The 14,012-nt window shown below is 46.3% G+C and overlaps 1 protein-coding gene across 1 annotated transcript; it reads right to left on the minus strand.

The window, feature by feature from the left end:
• Positions 1-391: 391 nt before the first annotated feature.
• FOXL3 (forkhead box L3) lies at positions 392-6,928 on the minus strand. Its single transcript, XM_056866468.1, has 3 exons — positions 6,817-6,928; positions 3,453-3,621; positions 392-865 (listed from the first exon to the last, which is right to left on the minus strand). The coding sequence occupies exons 1-3, from the start codon at positions 6,921-6,923 to the stop codon at positions 392-394; spliced, it is 750 nt and encodes a 249-aa protein (XP_056722446.1). The 5' UTR covers positions 6,924-6,928.
• Positions 6,929-14,012: the final 7,084 nt, after the last annotated feature.

The following is a 14,012-nucleotide window of genomic DNA, read 5'->3' on the forward strand; positions in this document are numbered from 1 at the left end:
TATACCCACGGCAGAGATTTTTAAAAACACGCCTTGGCTGAAACAGGTACCGATGCAGGTGAAATCCCTTTGTGGGCCCAATCGACAGTAATTCCCGAAGGAAGAGTCGTGCGAGGGACCGGTTTTTGACCAACCGGAAATACTGAGACGGGGAAACAGGTGGTATAGCTGAAATGTCAGGAAAAGGAGGGGAAAGGAGAGACCCTTCATTTTCTAATACCATCGATCCTTGCCAGTTCCTAAAACAGCGAGGGATGAGTGGTTAGGCCCCTTGCCTCCTCTTATGAGAAGGGTCTCAGAAAAGCAGATGGAATTCATTAAACCACGTACAGCGACTTCCGGATGAAAACAAAAACTACACGGTAGCTCCTGTTGGGTCGCAAAGCCGACTTTACATTGTCCAAAACTGGAGGTTGATGTGCGGAGAATCCAAGAAGGGGAGTTTGTTGTCTTGCGCGTGATACGGAGACCTCAGCGCAGGCAGAGGGTCCGGGGCGGACAGAATGTAATCAATGCTAAATTTAATTTCGGAGTCAGATTTTCCTACCGAGGAGCTGTTTAGACTCTCTCGGCTGGCGCCGGCGCTCGGAAAAAACTCGCCGGGCTCCAGCGCTTTGGGCCGAGGTTCCATTTTCTCACCGGAAGAACAAGACACGCCGGATAAGCCCGAATCTGCCGAGGGAAACGCAGGCAGAGCGTTCTGCTCCCCAGCAGATCTTTTTCCTCTGGCTTCTCGCTTCACGTTTCTCCGTCGCCGCCTCCTCCTATAATTCCCGTTTTCGAAGAGATCCAACATGGACTCGCAACCTGATGCGAAGCTCCAGTAATTCCCTTTCCCCTTTTCATTGCCTTCTGTTCGTGGAACCTGCATTTAATTTTTTTGGGGGGGAAAAGCATTTCTGTCAGTTTCTTAATGAAACAAAACCACAGTCTATCCGCAAAACCCATGATATTTGACCTCTCACCATTTCCCTCTGTTCTAGAGCCGAGGTGCCCAACGTGGTGCCGGCAGGTGCCAACGTGCCCACCAACACCTTTTCTGGTACCCACCAAGAGTTTGAGAAAGTGGGTGGGACCAGGGGAGGCTTTTGCCTAGCAAGGCTTCTCATTGGCCTTTTGATTTGATCGGTCATGCGGATTTCTAAAATCTCATACTTGAGATCAAACCCAGTTAGTTAATAAGTTAATGTATTATGACACTCTATAAGGGGGCAGTACTAGATATATTAATGCTGCACAATATCTATGGATTTATCTATTTATCTATTTTTCTTTTTCTCTTTCTTATTCCCTTGCCCTTCTTTCCTTCCGTATCCCATTTATTATTAAAAATCAATAAAAGTATTTATTAAAAAAAAATGTTGGGAACCCCTGCTCTAGAAGCATTTGTTCTGTGATGCCAAACTGTTCCCGTTTGGTGTCGAAGGATGTTCACTCTGCATGTGCCCAGAAGCTAGGATTGCCAACCGCCAGGTACTAGCTGGAGATCTCCTGCTATTACAACTGATCTCCAGCCGATAGACGTCAGTTCACCTGGAGAAAATGGCCGCTTTGGCCATTGGACTCTATGAAGTCCCTCGAAGAAGAAGAGGAGGAGGAGGAGGAGGAGTTGGTTTTTATATGCTGACTTTCTCTACCACCTAAGGAAGACTCAAACCGGCGTGCAATCCCCTTCCCCTCCCCACAACAGACACCCTGTGAGGTAGGTGGGGCTGAGAGAGCTCTAACAGAGCTGTGTGTGGCCCCAGGTCACCCAGCTGGCTTCGTGTGGAGGAGTGGGGAAACAAATCCAGTTCACCAGATTAGCCTCCGCCGCTCGTGTGGAGGAGTGGGAAATTGAACCCGGTTCTCCAGATCAGACTCCACCGCTCCAAACCACCTCTCTTAACCATTACACTACTCTGGCTACAACCACTACACCCAACCCCACCCTCCTCAGGCTCTGCCCCAAAAACCTCCCGCTGGGACCTGGCAACCCTACCAGAAGCCCTCTGGTCTGTATTATTACTTGAGATGTTCTGAGGCTGAGCCCTGGCCCTCAGAATAGGCACTGCAGCTGAAGCAGGGCTGAAATGAAACTCTGTCTGCAGTTGTGAGCATGTCTGTGTTTGTGTGCGTGTGGCAGATGCTGCTGTTTCGACATCTGGGTCCATTTAAATGCACCGCTGGTGTAAACATATATGACAAGGCATTGAAAAGCAGGCCCTCTAATTATAGAACTGGTAGGTAAATAGCCCCCTACCCTGTGCTACGTACTAACACACATCAGATGACAACAATATATTCTCCTCTTTCTGTTTTTCCCCCCTTTCTTTAACCTTTTCCGGGAACAGCCTAGAGGCCGAGGAGGTATTTTAAAACCATTTTAAAACTGCGCGCCTTCTTTGTTTCCATTCGAGGGCAGTGGTTTCAGACTGCGCCCCAAGGAACTCTGGGGCCATTTATTCATGGAAGGTTTTGCATTGGATTTGCCGCTCTTGAGATGCACTTTTCCCCCATCCATATTCTCAAAACTCAACAATAAGCCGCCATGCAGAGTTTTGAGGATTCAGATGGGGAAAACGGGCATCTATAGAGTGACAAATCTAATGCAAAACCTTCCATGAATAAATGGCCTGGGTGTTCTTGGAGAACTGGCAGAGGGGAGGCCTTCATTGACTTGGCTGGGGTGAGAACGTGGGACTAGCCCAAGCTCACCCAATGAGCTTCCTGGTAGAGTGGAGACTCGAACCTGGGTCTCCCAAATCCTAGTCTGAGGGTCTAACCACTACACTCCCCTGGTTCCCACACTGATGTTCCATCTATCATGCACATATGTACAAAAGAACACAGGTAGCTGCCTTCTACTGAGTCAGATCCCTGGTCTATCAAGGTTTAGAGTTAGGATCAGTACTTTCCTACTCTGACTGGCAGCTGCCCTCCAGGTTCTCAGATAAAGGTCTTTCACATCTAGGGTTGCCAGCTCTGGGTTGGGAAATACCTGGAGATTTTGGGGGCGGAGCCTGAGGAGGGCGGGGTTTGGAGAGGGGAGGGACTTCAATGCCACTGAGTCCAATTGCCAAAGTGGCCCATTTTCTCCAGGGGAACTGATTTCTATCACCTGGAGATCAGTTGTAGTAGCAGGAGATCTCCATCCACCGCCTGGAGGTTGGCAACCCTATTCACATCACCTACATGATCCATTTTAATTGGAGATGCCCGGGGTTGCACCTGGGACCTTCCGCATGCAAAGCAGGTACTCCACCACTGAGCTATGGATTCGCCCCTCATGAAATTGTATCGTGAACATATTTGGGCCATTCGGTATAAAGGAAGGCGCAAAATCCAAATACACTTCCAGGAAGTGGCACTCTTTTGGAAGCCCGGTTCCCAACGTGAGTGCTGACTCTCTTATCCGGGGCAGGGTATACGTGTCCCAATTGCCCTCAGTGGGGCCGGCGACCCAACCTTACCTTAACGAAGCAACTGTTCAGAGAAAGGTTGTGTCGGATCGAGTTCTGCCACGCTCGCTGGTTGGTCCTGTAGTACGGGAACTTCTTCATGATGAAGTCGTAGATGCCCGAAAGGGTCACTTTGTTTGAGGGGCTCTGCTGAATGGCCATGGCGATTAAAGCGATATAGCTAAGAGACAAAGAGGATGGCTATCATAAAAACATCTGAACATCGAGAAAACTAAAGTAATGACTACAGGAGAATCACACAACTTTAAGGTTGACAATGAGGAAACTGAAATTGTTCAAGACTTTCTACTCCTTGGCTCCACCATCAACCAAAAGGGAGACTGCAGCCAAGAAATCAGAAGGAGGTTGAGACTGGGAAGGGCAGCCATGAAGGAGCTAGAAAAGATTTTGAAGTGTAAGGATGTGTCACTGGCCACCAAGACTAGATTAATTCATGCCATCGTATTCCCTATCACTATGTATGGGTGTGAAAGCTGGACAGTGAAGAAAGCTGATAGGAAGAAAATTCCTTTGAAATGTGGTGTTGGGGTAGAGTGTTACGGATTCCTTGGACTGCCAAAAAAACTTATCAGTGGGTTATAGATCAAATCAAGCCTGAACTGACCCTAGAAGCTAAAATGACTAAACTGAGGCTATCGTATTTTGGTCACGTCATGAGATGACAAGAGTCACTGGAAAAGACAGTCATGCTAGGAAAAGTTGAGGGCAGCAGGAAAAGAGGAAGACCCAACAAGAGATTTGATTGACCCAATAAAGGAAGCCACAGCCCTCAGTGTGCAAGATCTGAGCAAGGCTGTCAAAGATAGGACATTTTGGAGGACTTTGATCCATAAGTCGGAAGCGATGGCACTTAACACACACACACACATCATAAAAACATCCATATGCAGAAATCTGTGACCCCCCCACACCATGTGTGTGTGTGTGTGGGGGCGGACTTGGCTCAGCTTGTTTTTGGCTACCGCTGGCTCTCCAGGGCAGTTTCTTCAGGACATTTCTGGTAAGTTAGGACATGCAGGTTTATTGAAGTGTTGGGCCTGCGTTTCCAAGACCCTTTAAAGAGTCCATACCCAGCTCTTTAAAACCTCACACGTCTTGTTTGACCCTGAGAGAGGCCGGTCTGTCCCCACAGATGACTTGAGAGGGGATTGAACCAGCGTCTGAAAGAGACGTCCATCACTGGATATTAGCTGCAAGGGCGAGGGGAAACCTCCATGTTCAGATGCAACATACCCCTGAAAATCGATTGCTTGGGGGTGCCGGCAGAGGAAAAAGGTCGTCGCCTTCCCAAGTTGCCCGTGGAGTCCCAGAGGCGCCTGGTTTTCCAGTGCTGGAAACAGGTCATTATTATCACCCCCCAGTCTATATCTCCAAGATGAATCTCCCCCATTCCACTTTTACCCCCCTTTTTTAAAAAAGTGGGGAATCCTCATCATGGATTTACCCACTAAAGTCTCCTGTGTCCGGCAAAGTCCCCACTGAGTTCATAGCCAAGGAGAACAGGGAATTATCTTTCTAGCTCATGGCAAAAGGGCTTAACAATTCAAAGTTAGCTCTGGCCATTGGGCAGCGCTGTCCTTGAAACAATCCTTCTCTTGGAGACGGCTGTTTCATGTCTTGAGTTTCACCAAGAGGGTTCATTCTAGGTATCCAAACTGAGTGTGGGTCCGAATGCACATAACCCCCCTCTTCCTGCTAAGGGTAGTGGAATCCAGTGGCTATAGCATGTTGAAGTCACACATCGCTTGGAGAATTGACTCTTCCCAGTCCAAAAAACTGGGGATACTTTTTTTTTGAGGGGATGAAGGCATGTAAAATAATAACCGCTACATGGAAATTATGTATAATTTGAGCGCTCGATAATTTGAAAAGGAAAGTTGACGTTACAATTGAGACCTCATTTCTCCCTGATCCTGAATTTTGGTGTGACGCTTATTAATTTGAGATGTTGTCTATTGGACGGGCGGGCAACAGATCCAGTCACGATCCTTGAAGCGTCACGAAAAGTGTTCCCTTTTCAAAACATTCTTCTGTCCGCACACACAGAAATGCATGCTCTGTTCTTGCATCTGAAACCAAACAGGCTGTTCTCCCATTCCACTCAGAAAGAAGAGCAATGAGATTTAAAAATAAAAATAACAATGGACAAGCATAAATGTTTTGTAACTTTTTAATGGAAAGAGGGTCTTGTGAATTACCCTGCATTATGCAAGACCACCCCAGTATTGCCAGCTAGTGATCTGGCTATCACTAGCTAGTAACTACACTAGGTAGTATCTTATAGCTCAGCCCTCTATATGTTTAGTCCAAAATATCAATGACTTAGAGGGATAGGAAGTATTTCTCCATCTTGTCCTGAGGGATGCACCTATAATCAATTTAATTGGCAAATCAGTCAACTAAAACTTGAGTTGACTAACCTTATTTTTTTTAAATAATGTATTCAAACTTTTACTGTTGAGCATGATAATATAATAGAGAATGCCAATACACAAGAAAGAAAAGGTGATATCTTAATAATGCAAGTTTGGTTTGGGTTCCATAAATTATAATATTAAATGCCTCTCAAAAAAGAACCCATACTGAGGTTCTCGTAATGTGCAAATTTAGGGTACAATCCTATGCACGCTCACCTGAGAGGACGAACCCTTGAACATAGAAGGATTTACTTCTGAGTTGACATGCATACAGCTGCACAGTCACAGTCCAGTCCTAAACACAGTTAAACCTTTCTAAGTCCCTTGAGTCAGTGGGCTTGGTAGGGTATAACTCTGCCTAGGATGGCACAGTTAGTTAACCCATTGCCGGTTTAAAGGGAGTGAGGTACTAAACAGTTTGTAATTGGTTGAAAGGTTATTTATGGCGAAACCAGATCCACTGAAGTCACCAAGTGTCCGGTTAGTAATCAGTTCAGAAGCTGAAAAACACAATCTTTAGGTTTCTGCAGAGACGAAGCATCTCTCAACTTCTGCCGGGAGAAGGACCAGATGACAGTGAATCTTCCCGTTCCCCCTGAATGCCAGGATATGAACTTGGTGGGGAAACACAATTACTGATAATACTTTTGGGATGTACTATGCAGTTAATATCTACCATTTAAACAACCCTGTTCAGTAGCTAAACCCATGGCGACCCCATCAACCTGTGTGGGCATAGAGTCTCCCAGGTCAAGATCCAATATGGTTATCTGTAGGTCTTTTTTTAGTTTTTTTTTAAACAAATAGCACCAGTGGATGATTTCCCCAAAACATCTGGGCAACCTGGACCCCAAAAAATACATGCCAAGGGCGGTTGCAATTCGTCCCCGTCACTGACAACCCGATGCAAGAAAGAGACTCGGAAAAGTTCACCTTACCTGTATGCCGGTCGGGTGAATTTCTTCTCCTCATCCGAGCTGCAAGTTGGGTAATCGTCCCCGTCATAGTTAAAGCAGTTGTAGGGATATTGAGTGTTGTCAAACATGTTGCTGGTCTTTTTGCAGCTCCTATGAAGTGGGAGAGAGGGAGAGGGAGACACGCTTCCCTAGGATAGCCTCCTCCCCCTCCCTATTCCCCTCCCTCCTTTTCCTCAGCCTTCTGTCTCTCTCTCTTGTACACTCAGCCGCCTTCTCCAGTACAGAGACGGCAGGCCTTCCATGCTCGAATCCTGCCTCCCTGAATAGTTGGGGAGGTTTCGTTCCGTTCCTTTCTCCCTTTCCAAGGAGAAGGCGGCGACGAGCCGATTCGAACCAACGTGGTGAAGATCTTTCCTGAACCCTTGAACTTGGGCGTGTACAGCCAGCGGGGAAGTGTTCCAGCTCCCTGGGTGGTCTCGAACGGGCAAGCGCTCCCATCTACATATACAACATGATAAAAAAAAAAGCAACTCAGCCCCCACCAGGTTAATAACTCATGCTTTGAGACTTCTTGTAAATTAAACCCGGAAGACCGGAATTCCTCTGTTTCAAATATAAGAGGGCAGACTTGGCCGCGTGCTTATATTATTTGGGGAAATCCGTCCTGCCACAAACAAACACCTTTGAGACTACAAGATGCGGGGCCCATCCTGTGATTTTGTTTTTTTAAAAAAAAACACCAAACCTATAACGGACGTAAATTATATTTCCGTGACTGAAGGAAAATGTACGTTCAAAGAGGGCAGAACAGAAGAATTCGAGGGACTACTGTCGAGCACGGAAGAAAAAGGAAAATAGCTTCAGGCAGCCGAGCTCCCTGTGTGGGCTTTGATCTGCCGGATGAATTAGTCTAATAGCCTCGTGTGTTGGGATCCAATCCTGTAACCATTTGATAGTCTCTCTCCCCCCCCCCCCCAAAGCTTTGGAGTGGTTTCCAACAAGCAGTGTAAACCCAAAGACGGATCATTCAACGGTTTCATTAGGGAGAAAGGAGGGGGAGTAACTCGAAAGGTGTGCGCCACGCGATAATTAAACTATTTGAAGACAGCAAGTTCCCCGAGAAGTAGCCCTGGAAGGAAACGTTGGATGATGAACAGGCATAAATGGGTGTTTGTTTGGTTTTGAAATGGTACAGAAACTGGTGGGAACATCAGTTTGGTGGTGCTTTTCGTTGTGTTAAAGAAAGGGGATACATGCTGCTCTCGTCTGAAGCAGGAATTCCCCTGATCTGGAAGTCCCACCTTTTCTTCTGCACCCTTGGATTTGTGAAGGACCAAAACTACGTAAGCATCGATGAAGTTGTTGGGCAGTAGATTTGGGACGGAAGAAAGGAAATGTTTCTTTACACAATGAGGGATTAAAATGTGGAATTGGCTGCCAGTGGATGGAGGGCTACAAGCATAAGCAGAGACAGCTTTAAAAGGGGATCATGGAAAGGATCACCAGTGGCTACAAACATGGTGTTATCTCCACATTCAGAAGCAGTCAATGTCTCAATACCGATGCAGGGAGGCAACACCGGGGGAAGGCCTCAGCCTCTATGCTTTATTTGTTGGATGCTGGACTAGATGGACCCTCACTGGTCTGATCCAGCAGGGCTTTTCTAATGTTCTTCTCAGGGGAAGGCCTCGGCCTCTGTGCCTTGTAGTTGGCCCCATGTGAGACAAGATGGTGGACTGGATGGACCACTGGTCTGATCCAGCAGAGCTTTTTTGATGTTCTTATCAACGAAAGGCCTCGGCCTCTATGCCCTGTTGTTGGCCCTGCAGAGGAACTGGTTGGCCACTGTGTGAGACAGGATGGTGGACTGGATGGACCTAGGGTTGCCAGGTCCCTCTTCTCCTCCAGCAAGAGGCTTTTGTGTGTAAGCGCTGGCAGAGGGGTCCATTGCTGGGGGTTTGCCCGCCACCAGCGGGCACCTGGCAACCCTAGATGGACCACTGGTCTGATCCAGTCACTCTTCCCAGAGTGAAGAGTGACTGGATCAGCGTTGGGCCCTTCCTGGGAAGAGTGACTGTGGGGGGCTCTGGAGGGGAGGGGCTTCACAAATTAAGAGAAATCAGCAGGGGAAGAACAAGGCTGTGCAACAGAGCAGCTCCAGGCTATAATTGACAGGTGGGAGGAGACGACCAAGGGGTGGAGCAGTAGAAAAGGGGAAGAGGGTCGCGTTGTTGCTTATGCTTATCTTTTTGTATATATTGGAATTTTTTGTATGTATGTTATCACTTTGTCTTTGTATGTTGTCTATGCACTTAGTGTTAAGTAATACATTGTTTGAATATATTGAATAGTACTGCTTCCTTTTCTAGTAACCTCCGCCGGGGGGACTGGAGTTCTCCCAGAATTACAACTGGCCTCCAGGCTCCAGAGATCAGGTCTCCTGGAGAAAATGGCCGCTTCCGAGATTGGACTGTATGACATCACATCCCTGCTGAGCCCCTTCCCTAAACTCTGCCCTCCCCTGGCCCCAAATCTCCATGAATTTTCCATGTTGGCAACCTTAGGTAGAGCCAGAGAGAAGAAAACCACAGGCAGCTGTACTTGGCACGTACCAAATAAACACTTTTGTAGGGACTTCTCTGGCTGGCAATGAGTTTGCTGCTCCATGGACTGGTATCTTTAATGTTCACCTCCTCCTCAGGAAGGGCCACAGTAAGACACAGAATATAAAATTGTTAGAAGAAGTTTTTATATGCTGACTTTCCCTACCACTTAAGGCAGAATCATACCGGCTTACAACCACTGTCCCCCTACCCACAACAGACACCCTGTGAGGTTGGTGGCGCTGAGAGAGTTCTAAGAGAACCATGACTAGCCCAAGGTCACCCAGTTGGCTTCCTGTGGAGGAGTAGGGAAACCAACCCGGTTCACCAGATTAGCGTCCGCCGCTCATGTGGAGGAGTGGGGAAACAAATCCAGTTCTCCAGATCAGAGTCCACCACTCCAAACCACCACCGCTCTTTACACCATGCTACAAAAAAGACAATGGACCCCTATCCCCCAGATCCTTCAAAATGTACAAACCAACCATCCTCCTTTTGAATCCCAAAAGGAATCAACACAGTAGAATCTATCCGCCATGCCTTTGAAATTCAAGATGGCATCCTATATTTTAATCTGCATTTTAAGGCCGCCTGTGTGATATTTCATTCCCAGCTGAGTATTTATGGACCATTTATATATTCAGCCCCCCAAACAATGTTTACAAAAGAGACACTGGAAAGACCTTTAACTATGTGATTAGCAGGTGTCCCAATTATGGCAGGAAAGTAACCGGAGCGATAGCTTTGCCGGACCATCTGGGCGGCCACCATAATTCTACTAGAGTCACTGTAATTCATCTGCGATGTTATCATAAAAGCATAATTTTACAGGGCTGTTTATTTTTCTTATAGCTCCTATTCCCCCGAATGCAAAGCTGTAAACTATTCGATGGGGAAGATTAAGCAAATGATTAAAACGTCATGTAAGATTTGCTCCTTTCGAAGAAGTAAATAAAAGAACCAAAATAATTTTTTTAAAAAAACTTTCACACTGGAAAACCGGGGTGGGGGGGGATATTTTATCATGATGACAAGGAGATTTAAAACACCATTGTGCATGGTCCCTTCAGCAAAAAAGAAAGAAAGAAGAGGAGGAGGAAGAAGTTGGTTTTTATATGCTGACTTTCTCTACCACTTAAGGAAGAATCAAACAGGCTAACAATCACCTTCCCTTCCCCTCCTCACAACAGACACCCTGTGAGGTTGTGAATTTCCTGCATTGTGCAGGGGGTTGGATTCGATGACCCTGGTGGTCCCTTCCAACTCTATGATTCTAGGTAGGTGGGGTTGAGAGAGCTCTAAGAGAGCTGTGACTAGCCCAAGGTCACCCAGCTGGCTTCATGTGTGTGGGGAAACCAACCTGGTTCTCCAGATCAGTGTCCGCCACTCATGTGGAGGAGAGGGGGATCAAATCCGGTTCTCCAGATTAGAGTCCACCGCTCCAAACCACCACTCGTAACCACTACACCACGCAAGAAAGAAAGAAAGAAAGAAAGAAAGAAAGAAAGAAAGAGAAAGAAAGAAAGGTTATTCAGAGCAATCTATTTTTTGCAAGGCGCCCCCATTAAAAAAAACATGGGGGGGGGAAAAATCTTCCCTATCCCAAGAATTGGGATTGCAGATCTAGGAGAGAGATGATCAACCTCTGTTCAGCTTGACTCATAATTGTAAGCATGACCTGCGATTGCGAATGCTCAAAAGAAGAGTGTTTTTTTTAAAAAAAAGTTCTAAAATAAGCTTGCATTTTTGGGAGGGGGGGTTGCAAGTGTGTTCTTGTACAGCCACTTGGTAATTATAGCAGGGAGGTTTGGAAGGGAAGGTCGCGTTTAGATTGCACATGCCCTGCTTGCCACCGGAGCTGACACCTTAAAAAAAATATATCTGGAAATTCCCATCAAATTGATCGCTCCAGACAGGAGCCAGGGTATTATTTTATAAATTATATCCCCCGATTCTAGTCACTTTCAGCAGTCGAGGACGTGTTTCTTAAAGGGATTAGAATAATTGACTTCTCAGTGCGTGTTGACAGCATTCGGAAACCAACACTGCAGTTTTAAGCAGTGTTATACTCTTCTACGTCCATGGACTTAGATTTAGGATAGGGCTTCGTTTAAGTTAGGAGCCCCGTGGTGCAGAGTGGTAAGCTGCAGTACCGCAGTCAAAGCTCTGCTCATGACCTGAGTTCGATCCTGACAGAAGTCGGTTTCAGGTCGCCGGCTCAAGGTCAACTCCGCTTTCCATCCTTCTGAGGTTCGTAAAATGAGTACCCAGCTTGCAGGGGGTAAAGTGTAGACTGCAGGGGAAGGCGATGGCAAACCACCCCATGAACATAGTCTGCCTAGTATCTTATGGCTTAAGGCAGTTTACAACAAAATAGAAAGGCTTGGCTTCTGTGCACTCTCCTTGTTGGCACAGGGTAAAAGATCAGGCAATATGCCTTCTGAAGCAAAGGGTGAATGACATAGAACGTCAGGCAGATCTCGGGAGATCACCGTTTTTCCTATCACCTGAAAAATCTAGGTACATAGTCTCCCACGCAGCATATCTTTCCCAATTAGAACTTATCAATCATAGGAAAGCTTTCACCCTCGCTAGGTGCCAGGTCTTACCATCGGCGATATTGGAAGGAAGATATAAGAAGGTCCCGATAGCAGAAAGGCTTTGCCCTTGTGGGTCAGGGGATATAGAAACTTCAGAACATGTCTTGATCCGCCGTTCGTTCTACCGAGAAGTCCGCACAAGGGCTCTTTCCCCTTGGCTTAACCCTTTCCCTGACCAACCGGACGGGTTTCTGGCTAAGAAGCTCCTAACTGATGAAGAATCACAGCTTACACTCCTGACAGCTAAATTCTGCGCTGCAGCTATTAAAATACGTCGTAGCCTGACAGGATAAGAGTCACAGAAATACTTTATTACTCAAAATATTAAGGGGGTCACACCAAGTTATACGATGTTTATATAAATTTTATTCAAAAATGTAATTTTTAGGCTTAGATTATTTGTAGAAGCAGTAGTAGCTGTTGCTGTGGTTTTCTTATTATCTGTTGTGGCTGTCGTTGGTTTTTTCTGCTGGTCAGTGACTGTATTAATAAATTATTATTATTATTGGTTCTTGTAGGTTATCCGGGCTGTGTAACCGTGGTCTTGGAACAGCCCGGATAACCTACAAGAACCAATGAACTCTGACCGTGAAAGCCTTCGACAATATTATTATTATTATTAGTCTGTCTAGTAAATGTTGGGATGTGACATCATCCCATGGGTCAGTATTGACCCGGTGATTGCCCGGGGACTACCTTTACCTTTTACCTGTTTAGGTTTGCGTCTAACTCTACTCCTATCGAATTGAATTCTAATCTTGTTGGAGGTTCAGGGTGGTGCAGAGGTTAGAGTACTGGACTGGTATGTGGGAGAGCCAGGTTCGAATCGCTGCTCTGCCGTGGAAGCTCACTGGTTGACCTTGGGCCAATCACTCACTCTCTACACAAGGCTGTAGTTGCCAAGAAGAAATGGAGGAGGACGAGAATCCTGTAAGATGCTTTGGTTGCAGAGGAAAAGCAGGGTATAAATATCTTTTTAAAAACCGCACGCAAAATAAGTCACCTTTCCTTTGAATTACCCCTCCTGGTATACCCCCGAAGGACATTAAGATCTTCCAATGAGAACTTACTGGTGGTCCCTGGCTAGGGTTGCCAGGTGCCTGGTGGTGGCGATTTGCCCCTCTGCCCACCGACCACCTGAGGGTCGGCCAACAAATGTGCACGCTCACGTACACACCGCGCGCACGTCACGTCCGGTTTACAACCGGAAGTGCTACCTCACGAGGGGCCTTATATCACTCAAACTCTTAGTTTGAGTGGTAAAGGGCCGCTTTACCGGTCAAACTAAGAGGTATAAGGCCCCTCGCGAGGCGGCACTTCCGGTTGTAAACCAGAAGTGACACGCATGCACGTCGGGGCACACACACTCGCGCACACAACCCCAGCCTCACCCCATAGCCTCCCACCGGAGAAGAGGGGGCACCTGGCAGCCCTATCCCTGGCCTTAAGAGTGTGCGGATGTCCTCGACAAGAGCCAGGTGTCAGGTTCTGGCTAAAGTCACCTGAAGAAGGGCTCTGTTCTTGGTTCACAAACTCTGTGTATAGTTTCTCATCCTGTTATCCTGTTATCCACTCAGTCTGCAATCCACAGCTGTTGTGTTGTCCACCTTACCCTGGGAACTGTTATCTCGGAATTGTTTCACTTTGTTTTACTTTCTCTGGTTGGAGTGCTTTTAACCATGTATTCTCCCCATGTCATGCCATTAGCAGCCTTCTTCTTTCTTTCTTTCTTTCTTTCTTTCTTTCTTTCTTTCTTTCTTTCTTTCTTTCTTTCTTTCTTTCTTTCTTTCTTTCTTTCTTTCTTTCTTTCTTTCTTTCATTTTTTAAATTATTTTTTAGGGAAAGAAGGGGAAAGGGAAAAGTTTGCATCTGTTTGCAATAAATGACATTGTCTCAATCATTGGTATACACACATAGATTATACTTAGTACCTAGATTATGTTATACTTATTGTAGTTATTACTGCTGATTCAAAATGTTAATTTCTATTCTATTTTTACTCGATAAAAAGTAG

This window comes from Euleptes europaea, chromosome 21 (genome assembly GCF_029931775.1).
Source record: "Euleptes europaea isolate rEulEur1 chromosome 21, rEulEur1.hap1, whole genome shotgun sequence".
NCBI classification, from domain to species: Eukaryota; Metazoa; Chordata; class Lepidosauria; order Squamata; family Sphaerodactylidae; genus Euleptes; species Euleptes europaea.